The sequence below is a fragment of the Myotis lucifugus genome, unplaced genomic scaffold, assembly GCF_000147115.1.
Source record: "Myotis lucifugus unplaced genomic scaffold, Myoluc2.0 scaffold_572, whole genome shotgun sequence".
Classification (NCBI taxonomy): domain Eukaryota; kingdom Metazoa; phylum Chordata; class Mammalia; order Chiroptera; family Vespertilionidae; genus Myotis; species Myotis lucifugus.
In genome coordinates, this window is record NW_005871620.1 from 287,598 (window position 1) to 302,162 (window position 14,565).

At 46.5% G+C, this 14,565-nt stretch overlaps 1 protein-coding gene across 8 annotated transcripts in view; it reads left to right on the forward strand.

The window, feature by feature from the left end:
• Nucleotides 1-14,565, forward strand: part of LDLRAD4 (low density lipoprotein receptor class A domain containing 4) — a 319,552-nt gene that overhangs the window by 287,560 nt on the left and 17,427 nt on the right. The window contains exon 1 of one of the 8 annotated variants that reach the window (XM_023745708.1): nt 3,050-3,145. The exons of 5 other annotated variants lie outside the window; for them this stretch is intronic. Coding sequence is in view for 1 of the 3 variants with exons in the window: in XM_006104442.3 (XP_006104504.1) it covers nt 4,670-4,739 (70 nt within the window). In the remaining 2 variants the exon portion in view is untranslated. Of the gene's footprint in view, nt 1-3,049; nt 3,146-3,751; nt 4,041-4,609; nt 4,740-14,565 lie in introns of those variants that run through there. 2 more of the 8 variants (XM_014446775.2, XM_006104442.3) reach the window with 2 other exon arrangements.

Genomic DNA, 14,565 nt, shown 5'->3' on the forward strand with positions numbered 1-14,565 from the left:
TTACTGTGTTTTGAGTATGCAGGAGCACAAAGTTTGTGTTCTTTTAAAGTCCTCGTGACTTTAAGCATAGCAGCCTTACTTAAAATATACTGTTGTGTTTTCTAAAGGCCAAATTCCAGGGCTTAATTTTTATGTGGAAAATTTCATCTCAGAGCAGAATTTTATAGCACAGTCATAAACCTCAAAGAATGAGAATTTGTAATGGACAGGGCCATCAATTCTTAACAGGAGTCACACTAACAGACATAAGAGACATATAAAACGGCTCTGAGAGCCTCTGGCAACACGTGAAGATACAGAGTCTTTAACATGGATTTGCAAGTTAGTTCCTAAAAGGAATCAGGCTAACATTATCCCAATAAGTTCATATACATCAACTAACATCCTCTGGTTAGCTTCAGGTGATTTTAGCTTGTTGGCTGTCAGATAATTAATTCTGAGTTCACTGCCCACTGAGCGGAGTGATGGGTGGGTGGGTAGGAGCTTCTGAGTCAGACTGCCCAGGGTTCTGACTCCCAGCCCGCCTCTTAGCAGCCACATGACCTTGGACAAAACATCCTCTCTGCGACTCAGCTCCCTCCCTATAAAGTGGGAATAAGAAAATGTGTTTCTCAGGGTTGTATGAAGATAAAGGATAGACTATGGTACTCGAAAGTGTCTAGAACAGAACAGTAGATCTTTGTAAATGTTTTTACATGCTAATTTTATGCTGTGTAACCATCGTAAAGGTATTCCAAACTCTCCAAATGGTCTATTTCTGTAGAAAAACTCTGTTTTGACTGGGATACCTGTTGAAGGTGGGAGAATGGGGTGGATGGGTGGACAGCAGGGCATGACTGAGAAGCCCACGGTGATTCAGTCAGAGGACTGGGCCAGGCTAGATGCTAACCCAGGTTGTATGTGACAGAGAAAGATTCTGGTAGAGCAGAGCACCCCTTTATCACCCAGAGATTTTTTTCGGAAGCTAATGAGCTCTGAGTAGCCCCCGAGCTAACATCCCTGCCCTGTGCTGCCTCCCTTGGCCACTCAGGACACGGGTGCTTCCAGCCACCTCAGCTTGTCATAGTCAGATCTGGGCTGGAAGCCAATCCTTAGAGCTGGTTCAGTTCCTTAAATAAGCTACTTTCTACAGATGGAACCTAAGACGAGTTCAACTCTACAGTAAATGCTTGTCTGTCGGATTACATGGAAGGTCTAATATATTTCCTCCTGAAGACTGTGACCACTTAGTAAATATTTATCAGATGAAGTAATGAACTGAGACCTTTATATAGGAAACCTGGAAGATGTTGGGAGAGTGAGCCTGTGAAGGCAGAGGCTCTTGAGGTCCTTGTTGCTATCAACAGACCCTTGTGCAAATATCTGTCTTAGTTACCCGCCCTTGCACCTTTCTCCAGGCCTCTGCTGTACACAGGGAAACCTTGCACAGCTTAGGGACATTTATTAACTACACCAAACTTACATTAGTAAAATCAGAGTACTCCTTTTAAAAATGCACATTTAAAGACAAGGAGGAAAGATTTCTTGAATGTACATGGTTTTTTACACTTCCCTACTTGTACGTTTTTGTTCAGCAGGCTTATTTCTTCTCACGCCCTTCTGCTGTGCATGCTGCCACTTTCCCTGAATTAGGGGGACAGAAATATTGGCACTTATTTAAAAGGCCCCCGTGATCCACATATCCTCGTGACCAGCTAGAATAAGATGTTTCGGGGGGTGGGAGAAGGTGGAAGAGGGTGTCGGGGGGAAACAGGGTGACGGACAGAGACTTGACTTGAGGTGGTGAACACACAATACAGTGTACAGATGATGTGTGTGGAATTGTGCACCTGAAACCTGTATAATTTTGTTAACCAGTGTCATCTCAATCAATTCAATAGAAAGGGGAAAAAATAATATGTTTGTCATGAGTTTCTTCCCAAAGCATTCTCCTCAGGCTGGTGCTTAAAAGGGAATAGGAACGAAATTAAAACCACCCCTTGGTGACGTAGCCCCACTGCCCTTCGGTGAATGCGGGAAAATGGTGTAGTGCCGAGTTAACCAAGCGGCAGGCAGACACGCGTGACACACAGCCCCGTGGCGCTGATGGACACTCACCTCCGCCCCGAGAACAGCACGGCACATGCCAGCCAGCCTGCTGCGAGGTGTGGGCAGTGTTTTGAAAAGAAGGCGTCATCCATAAAGTCAAAGGCTCTTAAAGTGACTTTTAAAAACAGATTAAACGCTGAGCATGATTAAGCAGAATGAACAAGGAGCTTAATTAAGACCGATTTCCCATAACCCAAATGCCCAGTTGATGGGGAAGCTAGCCAAACAAAATAAATGTGTAAGGCAGAGTGGAATACCCTGCAGCCATTAAAAATGAAAAATATCTTGATTTTTTAATCCATGAAATTTGCATTTTAAATAATAGTCCCCAAAGAGGACTATTTGCCACCATGTGAAAATGCTAATATGTCTATTAGCAAATGACAGAACAGATTTTCAAGTCCCGTATGTTGACCAAAATCTCAAATTTTCAATGATAGACCCGCATGACAGTCATATGCAATCTTGTGAATACTCCTCTCAAAGGACCTGATTCCAGAGTGATCTTATCACCACGACTAAACTGCCCAGAAACTGCCATTCCCGGACCCAGGGCTGCAGGACCGGGGAGAACCCAGGAGGCCCAGCTCGCAGCAGGAGCGGCTCTCAATGCTTTCTGAGGCCAGCTCTCCTCGGAGGAGGGTCCCTGAGCTGGGTGACCAAACCCCAGCCCAGTCGCTGGAGCCTTGCCCTCTTCATTCACCCAGTTATGTGACTTGGAGCAGAAGTCTGGGAAAAGTATAACATAAGAGAGGGGAGTTACATTTTAAATATGGAAATGGCTCCAGAAAAATCAGGCTGTCTTGATTGGCACATGCAAATGTATACAACTGTTAATTTTCCTGCTGAAATTCCCATGTCTTTTATCCACATGAAATCCTGGGGAAATCTTCTTGATGAATTTTTGTTCCTTTCCTGCCCCCTTCCCCCCACCTCACCCCAGTAATTAGAACATGAGAGCGTGGTGTCTTCTCGCCAACCTGAGGACCAGAGGTGACATCAGGCCCAGCCGCTCTCCTTGGCCCCAGGTGACAGACAGCAGGGACCAGCTGCTGACGTAACTATTCTTGTTTCTAATGCTGGCAGTAACCAACAGTTTAGTTTTGCTTTGACAACTCCTCCTACAGCCAAAACTATTGTTATGGTCCACATCATTGCTATTTACCCTAAATAAGGAAAAACAAAGGCTATTCTGGTCACAGAGCAGTGCTTGTGGCTGGGGTTATTTGCAATATTCCCGTGGCATGCTGCCCTTTTCTCTGAGGCCACAGCAGGACTTTTTCGGTACAGTGTGGTGACAGACACCGAGCCTTCTCTGAAGTCTCTGCACACAGCCCAGGGCATCAGAATGCGCTGGAGATGTTTTATGCACACATGAACCGAACTGGTTAGACCTCGGGGGAAAAGAGACTGAGCTTGCACAAAATGAACCAGGAAAAAGCGCCCTCCTGAGATATGGCTCTGCTTTAGTGTTTGAATTGCCTTTTCTCATTACCTGAGATTGTTTTTCTGCAATTTCTGAACCTTGTAAACTAAAATTGCACAGGAAGATTGAGAGTCCTGACTGTAGAGGATTCTCTGGGGAATATTTGTACTACCATGCATGGAGACATAATGATGACGAGAGAGAGAGAGAGAGACAGAGAGAGAGAGAGAGAGAGAGAGAGAGAGAGAAGCACGGGGAGAGAAACTGTGAGTGTTTCCTGCTGTGGTTATGGCTTTGCCAGTTGCCAGTGCAGAGCATAGCTGCAGGAGCCACGCACGCTGCTCCCATCAGTTAGAGACTCTGGGGAGAAGAGGACCCAGAGGACAGCCCACAGCTTGGCTCCTGCCGTGAGGGACACGGCGTGCGCTCTGAGCCCGGACGTGCTCTTGAGGCTGGATTCACAGCAGAAAAGCATGAGTAGCTAAGCGTCCCTGCCTGTTTACACATGCTGCTGCATGCTGCCTCGGTAAGCTCTCCCCCCCCCTCTCTCTCTCCATTTCTTCAACTCTGAAAGCCTCTAGCAGAAATCATGGGGAGAAATATTGGATTGAGATTTGTAGATTTCCCCTTTCTCTCTTGTCTGGTTTGATATTTGCCTGTTAAAAAGATTACTGGACGAAATTGAACCAGAAGATGATCTGTCTAGCAGCATTCCACTCATCTGTGTGTGTAACATGTCCCGTCTGAGGCCACGCACAAGAAATGCAAACTAATAATTGCTGTGTGTTGCTGTTTAAAACCCTGGGTGTTCAGATGCTCTCAGGAGTTCAGACCCTGGACTTGTTATCTGCTCTGTGACACCAGCGGCTTCCTGCCGCAGAGCTCCCGGTTTCTGTGGATGGCAGTTGATAATTGGTAGCCACAGTCTGCGGTCGGAGCCACAGCATTTGAGTCTAGCACCTGGGCTGGGCCCCGCTGATACAGTAGAAAGACACACACACACACACACACACACACACACACACACACACACATCTCGCTGGTTATAACTGCACCTCTGAGCTGCCTGGAGAGGAGATTGCCTGAGGCTGAAGGGATGCTTTGAACTGGGGGGGCAGCATCACAGTTGGACTCCCCCTTGCAAAGGACTCGATTATGTCCAGTGACCACCTGAGCAACAGCACACTGAAGGAGGCCCCGTTTAAAGACCTGTTCTTGAAAAGAGGTACACTTCCAAGGGCCAGCTGTGGGTGCTGCCTGCTCTCAGGGGCTGGTTGTGGTTGTTCTTGGAGTTTAGTCTGAGGATAGAATTGAGAAAAGTTAAGAAGTTTGCGTCTCCCTAAGTGGTGGTGGGGGTGGGGGTGGGTCTGTCAGCTCTGAGAACACTTCGGGGCTCAACTCTCTTTAGGAAGATGTATTTTAGGCTTTTTCATTTTTTTCCTCCTCTATAATCATTTTGTTTATGTTGGAGATATTGTGCATAAATACATAGGTTTGTTGCTTTGGAGTTTGGGGTTCTCACATGCTCTGTGAGTGAGGTTGAGACCTCCCCTGGATATTGTTACTCACTCGTGAGTGCTTTGTTTTCACCCTGAGTCACTAAAAACAGCATTTTAAAGAAAAGATGCATTCCTCAGGATGTGGGTGGTTCCCTGGGTAGTTTCTCAGGCACCAGTGCAGTAACAGTAGATGTTAGGAAAGACCTGTGACTCTGAGAGGGAGACAGACAGACTGACTGCTGGCCAGGGAGCACTCACAGCCCACTGCTCTCAACTGTGAATAAGACAGTGACTGGTGCAGCTATTATTTTCTGAGACACTTTTCTAATTTAATAATGTGGGGCTGGGGAAGGGTGGACTTCAAATGAATTATATAGAGGGAATTATGGTTTTACCCAGGTATCTCTTCCCATTTATAGCCTGGCAGAGGGATAGACTTTTCAAAGGTCCTAATTGCTCTTGCTGCTCTGCTGTGTTTTCAGAAAATCCTGCCAGTTATCTTTGATTGGAACATATTTAGCTAAATTTCTTTGTGAAGAGATCACAAAACTCTAGATTCTGAAATGCATAGTGGAAAGTTGTGTTGGATGAGTGCTTCGACCTCAGTAAATTAAAAAGATGTTATTCTAGCCAGATGGACTCACAGTATCTGCATTCTGGGGATTAAATGGTCAATCTGATTGTCTCTCACTACTACCTGCTTGCCAGTGCCATCAAAGGCACCTGGGCTTGGACCGGAGTCCGGCAGATGTGCCCGGGCCATACCTTGCCCTCCGAGGGCCCTGTGCCGTTTATGCTCTGCTTTCATCTCTCCCCTACAGATCATAGGAACATCCCCACTTTCATTATCATGCAAAACGTTCATTATAAATATGTGACTATCGGTAGGATTCTGTACACAGGTAGCTTGTAGCAGACCGAGGCTCTTTCCAGGGACAGTTCACACCGCCTAGAGGAAGCAGCAATCGTTGAATAATTGTTACAGAATATGAAAACTTTAGCAAAACTTTTCTACTAAAGTCATCAATAAATGTTTAGTGGAATATGGTTCTGCGCTAGACACTGTTCAAATATGACTTGGTCCTTGGGGCCCCTTCCTTCAGGGACTTCTTCCTCAGTTGTCTGTAACGAGCACCGGCCTGGGCCAGGTGCCTGCTACCTGCTGAGGATGCTACAGAACAGGATGCTGTCCCAGGGCTCACTCCATGGGGGAGGAAGACCAGAAAATGGGTACCAACAAGACAGTGAGTGATAAGTGCTGTGCCAGGGTTCAAATGCATGCAGGGGAGCCCCCCAGGGGTAGAGAGCCCATCAGCAAGGAGTTAGGAGAGACATTCTAAAGGAAGTTAACGCCAGGAGTGACCCAAATCTGGGTACTTCCAAATCTGGGTGGCTCTTTTCCCCTCCTGTTGTTCTGCTTGTTGTAGGATAGATCAGAGTAGCCAACCCACCCTGAGGAAAAGAAAGTTCAGAATACAGGGTGGGGCAAAGGAGGTTTATTTTACAGTTGCTCATGTAGAAAATAATACAATAATTAATAAGTAATAATACAAGAGTAAACTCTGTTTCACGTACTCACAACCGTAAACCTACTTTTGCCCCACCCTGCATATAATATAATCGTTATGATTACAGCCCTTACTCATTTGCCTTCTGACCTTCAAGCTGTGAAGTTATTCTTATAACACAGGCTGAATTCCCCCCCCCCCTCAACCAATGAGTGTGAATTTTCATTCAACCATTAAAGTCTCCGAGAGTATTTTTATACTAACAGTTCACAAACTTGAGACAATTATAGTCTATGTGGATCCCGACTCCTGCCCCCACCCATCTTCCTGCCCCCACCGCCCAGTCTCTGTAGGATTCGGGAAAGAATCCACTAGCCTTTAGGAACGTTCAGCACTTTAAAAAGTGTCACAGAGCCATAAATAAAGAGTAAGACACCCCCAGGCTGTCATCTTCTCACCACACCCACCTCTGCCCAGGAAGATAGAGAGGAAGGCAATGCAGGCATCCATTCACTGTGCCTGAGCCACGGTGGGGGCCTAGGAGAGCTCTGGAGAGAGGGGCTGCCTGGAGGGTGCGCTAGCCCTGGCAACTGGCCTACCCCCTCTCCCCCCAGTGGTCTCAGTGTTCCCAGGAGATGCTGGCACTTGGGGGGGAGAGAAGGGCAGTACCTCATGGGGACGGCCAGGGTGGGAGATGAACCCCTGGGGTGCTGTGCAGGGATTGCGGAGAGCAGTCAGCGCTGTCATCGTATTCTGCGTTGCAACTTTTCTGATGCTGCCAGGTGTTTGCTTGGCCTGGTGGAAGGAGGGGGCTGTTGGGAGGCCCAGAACCTCCCCTGTTATAGGGTCAGAAAGGGCATAACTTATGTATCTGAAACTTAAAAATAATCACACGTTTAGAAAGTAGGACTTCTGTGAAGGATGCTATATTCATGGAGGAAAGACCAAATGGAAGATGGTGTTAACCAGACCACAAATAGAAATGAGTGTTATATTAGGAACCTAAGGTGGTAGAACCACACTTCCCCCAAAGTTCTTCAAAAATAGTACAGACGCTCATGCCTCTCGTATGAGTCAGTGCAGCTCTTCGTTGCACCAGGGAATAGACCCACAGGCCTCACACAGCCCCCGTTTCTGTAATTCTCTGCTGCGCATCTTGGAACCTCTCGGAGATGTTTCTATAAAAACACAGAGATGCCATCATCACTGTTGTCACTGTCACCGGTTTACGGTAATTATGTAAGGTGGTGTGATGCCTTCCTGTACATTTAAGGATAGATTTATTATAAAATTTCTGGTGTTTGGGTGGCACTGACTCATCCATTGCAACGTCATGAGCTGTATAGCCCCATGAGAAGAGGGAGAGTGTGAAAATTTGACTTTGGCCTCAAATTCTCTCCTTGTGTGGCCTGCTTTTTGACGTTCTTCTGTTGATATCAGTAGTTATTGAAATCAAGGAAAACTGACTCAGTGGGCTGTGGTCAGAATCCCTATAGGGCATATGACATTTTGGAAACCCCAAAGTATCCCTGTTATTCTCTCAGAACTCTACCATTCCTATAAGTTTTTTTAAACTTTATTAAGTTCATTGAAATTCATTCTCCTCTTAGCCTCCCCTTTCCATCCCATCCCCTAAAACCAAAGCTGGAATAGGGTCTTGAAGAGAGAGGTTATCGGCATTTTTCCTTTCTGTGCACCATTACACATAGCCTCTGCCCTTCAACATGAAAATAGACAACATCTTGAAGGACCAGACGTGGGCAGACCAGGGGCAGGAAGGGCAGCAAGGCCCAAGTGTAGTGCCAGGTGTCAGCTGGCATCTACCTCACTTTTGTGGACAGACTGCAGCTCCACAGGGTGGGGTGCATGGGTTCTCCGGAGCAGTAGCGTGCATGCACCTGTCTGATAATATGCGTCTCCGGGCCTTGTCCAGGGAGTTCCCTGTGGGGTGGGTAACAGGCCTCACTGCACCTTCTGCTGCCCTGTGCACAGCCTTGCACCCTGGGCCTTCAAGCCTGGAGCACATGGAAGAGAAATGGGTACAAGCTGGGAGGGTATGTGTGTGTGTGTGGGGCGGGCATGTGTGCGGGAATGTGTGGCCAGGAGCTGCCACCTTGAAGGGATGGTGGTTTCAGCAGGAAGTGGAGAGGGTTTGGCCCCCCTGAGTCCTGACTGCGTACAGGGCGCTGCTGGGTGAGGTCCCTGGAGCCCTGGACACGTCTGTGGTTGAGATCAGAAACACAGAAATCTTGAAACTGGAGACTTTGAAGAACAGGTGTGCTGAATTTCATCTGATACTTTCAGAGGTGGGAATGCAGGGTTGTTGAGGGTTTTTTTTTAAAATATAAAATTCCTTTTACTTGTTCTATGAAAGTTATTGTCTTGAGAAGATGTAAAATTAGGCCTTTGGCAACAGGGTCATGTTGGGCGCTGGCAAAACACTTTGGGGTCCTGACTGCCCCTGAGCAGTCTCCATGTAGGGGTGGGGGACGTGGAGGGAGGGTTCAGGAATGGCGAAAGGAGAGACAAAGATCGCCTATCACAGTCATTGCAAAACGTATAGACAGACGGGAGGAGAGCAGCTGGGTTTGCGGGTCTACAGCCCCTCCCCCATCTGCCCTTCCCATCTGCCATCCAGGCTGCGGACATCCTGTGGTGGTATGGTCTTGACTTAATTTGCTCTTTGTGATGCATTTTTCAGTAGAATCTTCCTGTTTGGAGTGAAAGAGGGTGTGGGAGGACAGGCATGGGGGTTGCTTGTATTCCCCTCGTGAGCTTGAGTAAGGTCTTGAAGAAAGAGGGTATTGGTAGCACAAGACTCTGGGGTCCAGAAGTCATCATGCTTGCTTCCTAGAATCCTCTCTCTGTTTGCACGAATTCTCACTTTAAGAATCCTCTGACCCCTCTTGGGGAGTATTTGTAGCCCCAAAGAGAGTAAAAGCTTCGTTTTTCCAGTTGTTCGTGTTCAAGAAAAGTCTGTCTTCATTGACTGATGTGGCCCAGAGTTCAAAGCAAAGGTCTGCTGCTCATTGGACGGGGGCTGCAAGGCTCTAGTGGGGCTCCGTGCCCGGGAGCTTCACAGTGTCACATGGGTCCCCGACGTTGGGGCTTCAGGGAGTGCCACAGGTGAGCTTGACATGGAGCCAGGGGTCAGATTGCTGCTGCTGCTTCTGTGCCTGATGAGGACGTGGTTGTTAGGACAGTGGTCTTTGGGACCTGGGCCAGTCCTGCAGGAAGAGCTGCCTCTCATGCTGGCCCAAGGGCTATAGTAGCTCAGGCTCTGATGGGGCTTCTGTCACCCAGAGTGGCCAGCTGGGCTTCACTGCTTGCCTCAGTGAGTGGCGCCCTGAAGACCCAGTTCTGCCAAGCTCTGCCCTCGCCCTGCCCCAGGCAAGTTCAGCGCTTCACATGCCTGTGAACCCCTAGGGTCACTGTGTGTCCTCTGTCATAATGCACCTGCTGTGGCCATTCTCATGCATGAAAACTCAGGACAGTGACCCTGGAGCTATTTCAACCACATCTCAAACCCTGGCATCTGCAATGTCCCCAAGAAAGCCAGGCTGCTAATGTTTGTACCAGAGTGCCTGCTGTCAGTTTGTCTAGACCACCAGTTCTCCAAGTATGGCTGAAGATCCAGGGGGTCCCCAAAACCCTCCCAGGGTGCCAATGAGGCCAGATCTTCTTCATATACCTTAACTAAAACAACATGTCACAACACATTGAGAGTGAAGCAGAGAGGAGAATCCAGCTCTCTTCTGTTCAGACAGATATTAAAGAGATGTGCAGGAATATAATGAAATGCCACTCTTGCCCTGGCTGGTGCGGCTTGGTTGGGCATCATCCTGTGTACCAAAAACTTGCCGATTCCATTCTGGTCAGGGTATATGCCTGGGTTGCAGGCTCCATCCTCGGTAGGGGGCATGCAGGAGGCAGACAATGGTTGTATCGCTCTCACATGGATGTTTCTCTCTCTCTCTCTCTCTCTCTCTCTCTCTCTCTCTCTCTCTCTCCCTTCCTCCCTCCCTCCCTCCCTCCCTTCTTCTCTTTCTAAAAATCAATTTTTAAGATCTTTAAGAAAAAACAACAAAAGGAATGCCACTCTTATCACTAATTTTTTTGTTTTGAAAAATACAGTTATTTTATCAAGTGATATATGTTAGCATATAATGAGTGTATTTTTAATGAATAAATATTTAAAATTTTCCGTTTTAATTTCAAGTATGGGAAATATCGATAGACGTCATCACACAAACAAAGCTCTTTGGGAATAATCAGTCACTTTTAAGAGAATGGAGGGATCCTGAGACAAAAGTACTTGTGAACTCTGGTCTAAGCAGATCAGGAGGGTGGAGCCGAGGAAGGAAGTGCAGCAAGTTTGGACACATTGGGGGGTAGGTTGGACCTTCCAGGTGCCAGCACCTCCCAGCAGGCATGGCATGTTGACAAGAAGCTGGTAAAGTGCAGCCCAAGAGCAGGAAGTCCCCTGGGAAAGAAAGATGGTGGGACTATACACTGTTTCCCACAACTGAGATCTTTCTTGCTTTACCCTTGCTTTCAGTGAACTATTTAATATGACGTTAGATCAGAAGATTCATGCCTTTCAAACAGTATTAAATGTGCTATCTGCTGGCTCAGATGAAAACAAATCAAATCCAGAGTGAATAAAACATGAAAATGCTAACTGCAAAAAACTTAGAAGAAAAATATTTTAAGAATATTAGAGACGACCTTTCTAATCAAACAGGAAGTGTAGAAGCCGTAGAGGAAAGAGAGACAGTAGTTGATGACATAAAAATTTATATTTCCTATAGAGAAACTCATAGAAAAATTTAAAGAAGTGAAGACTAGGAGAAAATATTAGCACTACATGTAACCAACAAAGATTTATAGCCATAATATGTAAAGACTGCTTACAAACAAATGAGATAACTATAAATAAGCTAATGTGATTATGAAAAATAAAAATATAAATTACCAATAACCATAGGGAAAGATCTAAAATTACCAGGAATTAGGGAAATACAAATAAAACAAGATATGTATTTTTGCCCATCAGAGTTGTACAAATGAAAAGGGTGAGTGTTCAATATTAATGAAGATGTGAGGAGCACCTCCTCTTGGCAAGGGCCTTTTTATAAAGCAGGGTCTCCGTAGCCATCAGCATTTAAAAGGAATATCCTTGATCCAGAAATTTCAATTTTAGGAATCTTTCCTATAGGGATACTTGCAAATGTGGGTCAACACACACATTGATACCCACACACACATGCATGTACACACAATCTTTGGGTCATAATAGAAAAAAGAAGAAGGAACTACCTAAACATCCATCAAGTGGAAAATGTAAGGTCTAGTATATTTGTATTCTGGAATAATGGCCTCCATAAAGACTGAGGTTGGTCTATATATATTCTTGTTTAAGATGTCTGTGATGTATTACATGAAAAAAACTAGAACAATGTTTGTACAATGATTCCATTCATTAATAAGAAGAAAGCCCTTATTCAATAGGCAAATGTACAAATACACACAATGGGTGAACTGTGCTCCCCACCCCCAGGACAGCACGGCCCATAAAGGGGAATTTTTACATTATACACTATTTCATTCTATATCGTTTAAATTTTAAAGGTCATTTTTATAATAAAAATCCTTTTCAAATGGAACGCAACAAATATGCCCAAATATGTCCATAGAATTATGAAAATATAATTGGATTACTCTGCTATGAATGGGTATCTGCATCGCTTTCCATATTCAGGAAAAGATGACCTAGGACAGTGGTCGGCAAACTCATTAGTCAACAGAGCCAAATATCAACAGTACAACGATTGAAATTTCTTTTGAGAGCAAATTTTTAAACTTAGACTATATAGGTAGGTACATTGTTATTAACTTAATTAGGGTACTCCTAAGCTGGCCTTTGCTAAAAACGTCCTCAATCTGATTGAGGTACGTTCGCTGAGGTTGACCCCTTCCAACTCTCCATCCACACTCGTCTTGTATACTTGTTTCATCTATCTCCTTTCGTTCATCCTCTCTATATGTCCAAACCATCTCAACATACCTTTCTCAATCCTCGACACTACATCTTCTTTCACTCTATAACGTTCCCTGTACGTGCGCGCCACCCAGCCAGGGCTACCTTGACCACCTTTGGCCTAAGCAGAATCAACTCCCGGCTTAGGTCAGTGACTGCTTACCACTGCGGTGATAGTCCCTGGGTTGGCAGCTCACCCCTCTGCACATATCCTCACAGCTCTGCTGAGTCGCACTCCTTGTGTACTCTGGCCCATGCAGGCTTCAGGCCTGTCAGCAGTAGCTGTCCTCGCAGGGAGCACACCTCCGCAGGTGGAGCCATGCGTCCCAGAAGCGAGGTCTTGGCCTCAACATGGGTGCTCCAGACTCATTCATTGATTCCCCACTTAGTGATGAAGTCACTTAACTACCTGACAGGCACCACCCCATGCCTGACACCAAAAATACAAGATAAATAGAAGTAGGTTTCTGATCATAGTTTCCTATGAGAGACAGACAGTCAACATCTTATAAGTGGCAAAGAAAGGGATCCAATCACATGGCCACACAGGCACCATGTGACATGGGCACCAAAAGACACGGGGTGTCCTGGACATGGAAATGTTATGTGCAAAGGCAGGGTCATGAAGGCAGTGTTTCTGGGTTAATAAGCATGCCACACATCCCACAGCCTGTGAGGATAAATGAGGTCACATTTATATCTGTACCTCAGATGTGAAGGTTCCTAGTCTATTCCCTCCGATTGAGAGAAATTTCAGTCTTTTCCAGGAGGCTCCTATCATGTTCTGATAGTCCCTGGGAGGGGATTGGGTGTACATAAATTCCCCACAGGAAGTAGATGCTGAAGCCCTCGGGGATGAACTTGGCACCCAGGGCCTCCGGAGGCCTTGCCAAATCAGCCATTAGACCTCAGGGGTGTCCAGAGAGGTGACACTAGGAAGGGGAGGTGGGGAGCTTGGGTCTTGCTGACTGCCAGCCTCTAGAGCAGTGGTTCTCAACCTTCCTATCGCCGCGACCCTTTAATACAGTTCCTCATGTTGTGACCCAACCATAAAATTATTTTCGTTGCTACTTCATAACTGTAATTTTGCTACTGTTATGAATCATAATGTAAATATCTGATATACAGGATGTATTTTCATTGTTACAAATTGAACATAACTAAAGCATAGTGATTAATCACAAAAACAATATGTAATTATATATGTGTTTTCCGATGGTCTTAGGCAACCCCTGTGAAAGGGTCGTTCGACCCCCAAAGGGGTCGCGACCCACAGGTTGAGAACCGCTGCTCTAGAGCCACTCAGGGCATTGCTGCCTGAACCTCCACAGTCAGCCATGCCCACTGGGATCTGCCCTTTTACTGCCAGCTAGGGGTGTACCCGGCAAACCTACCTGGCCTTAATTGCTCCCCACCTGGGGCTCAATAGTTCAGTTCCCTCACACTCAGCTCTCCATTCCCTAAGGCGCACCTCTGAACCAACGGCCCTACAGGCCCAGTGCCAAGTGCAGTCCAACCCAGTCCAGAGGGTGCGATGTAAATCTCCATTCCCTCCGGCATGTGGGGGCCAAGGACAGGAGTGGAGGACACTGCTACAGGGCAGGACATGGCGGAATTCAGGAAGATCCTCCATCTACCCCCATCCCGGCCCCTGCCCCTCTGTTCCCAGGGTGTGGATGGTGGAGGCACACAGCTGCAAATACTGGGGGGAAGGTGCTACCCAGTCCCCTTTTGCATCATCCCAAGTGTGAGCCTGTAATGCTTCCCGATTGGCCAGTGGCCTGAGTCCTGCTGCAGCAAAAGGGTGTGCATTGTGCGCATGCCTTGTATGCATGTGTACCGATACAGGTGTGTATTTGTATGCATGTGTGCATTGTACCCATGTGTGTATGTCCACACGTGCTTTTGTGTGCATGTGCATGTGTGCATGCATGCATGTGTATCTGTGTGCACATGTATATGTGTGTATGAGTGTGCATACTGTATGTGTTGCAAGTGTGACGC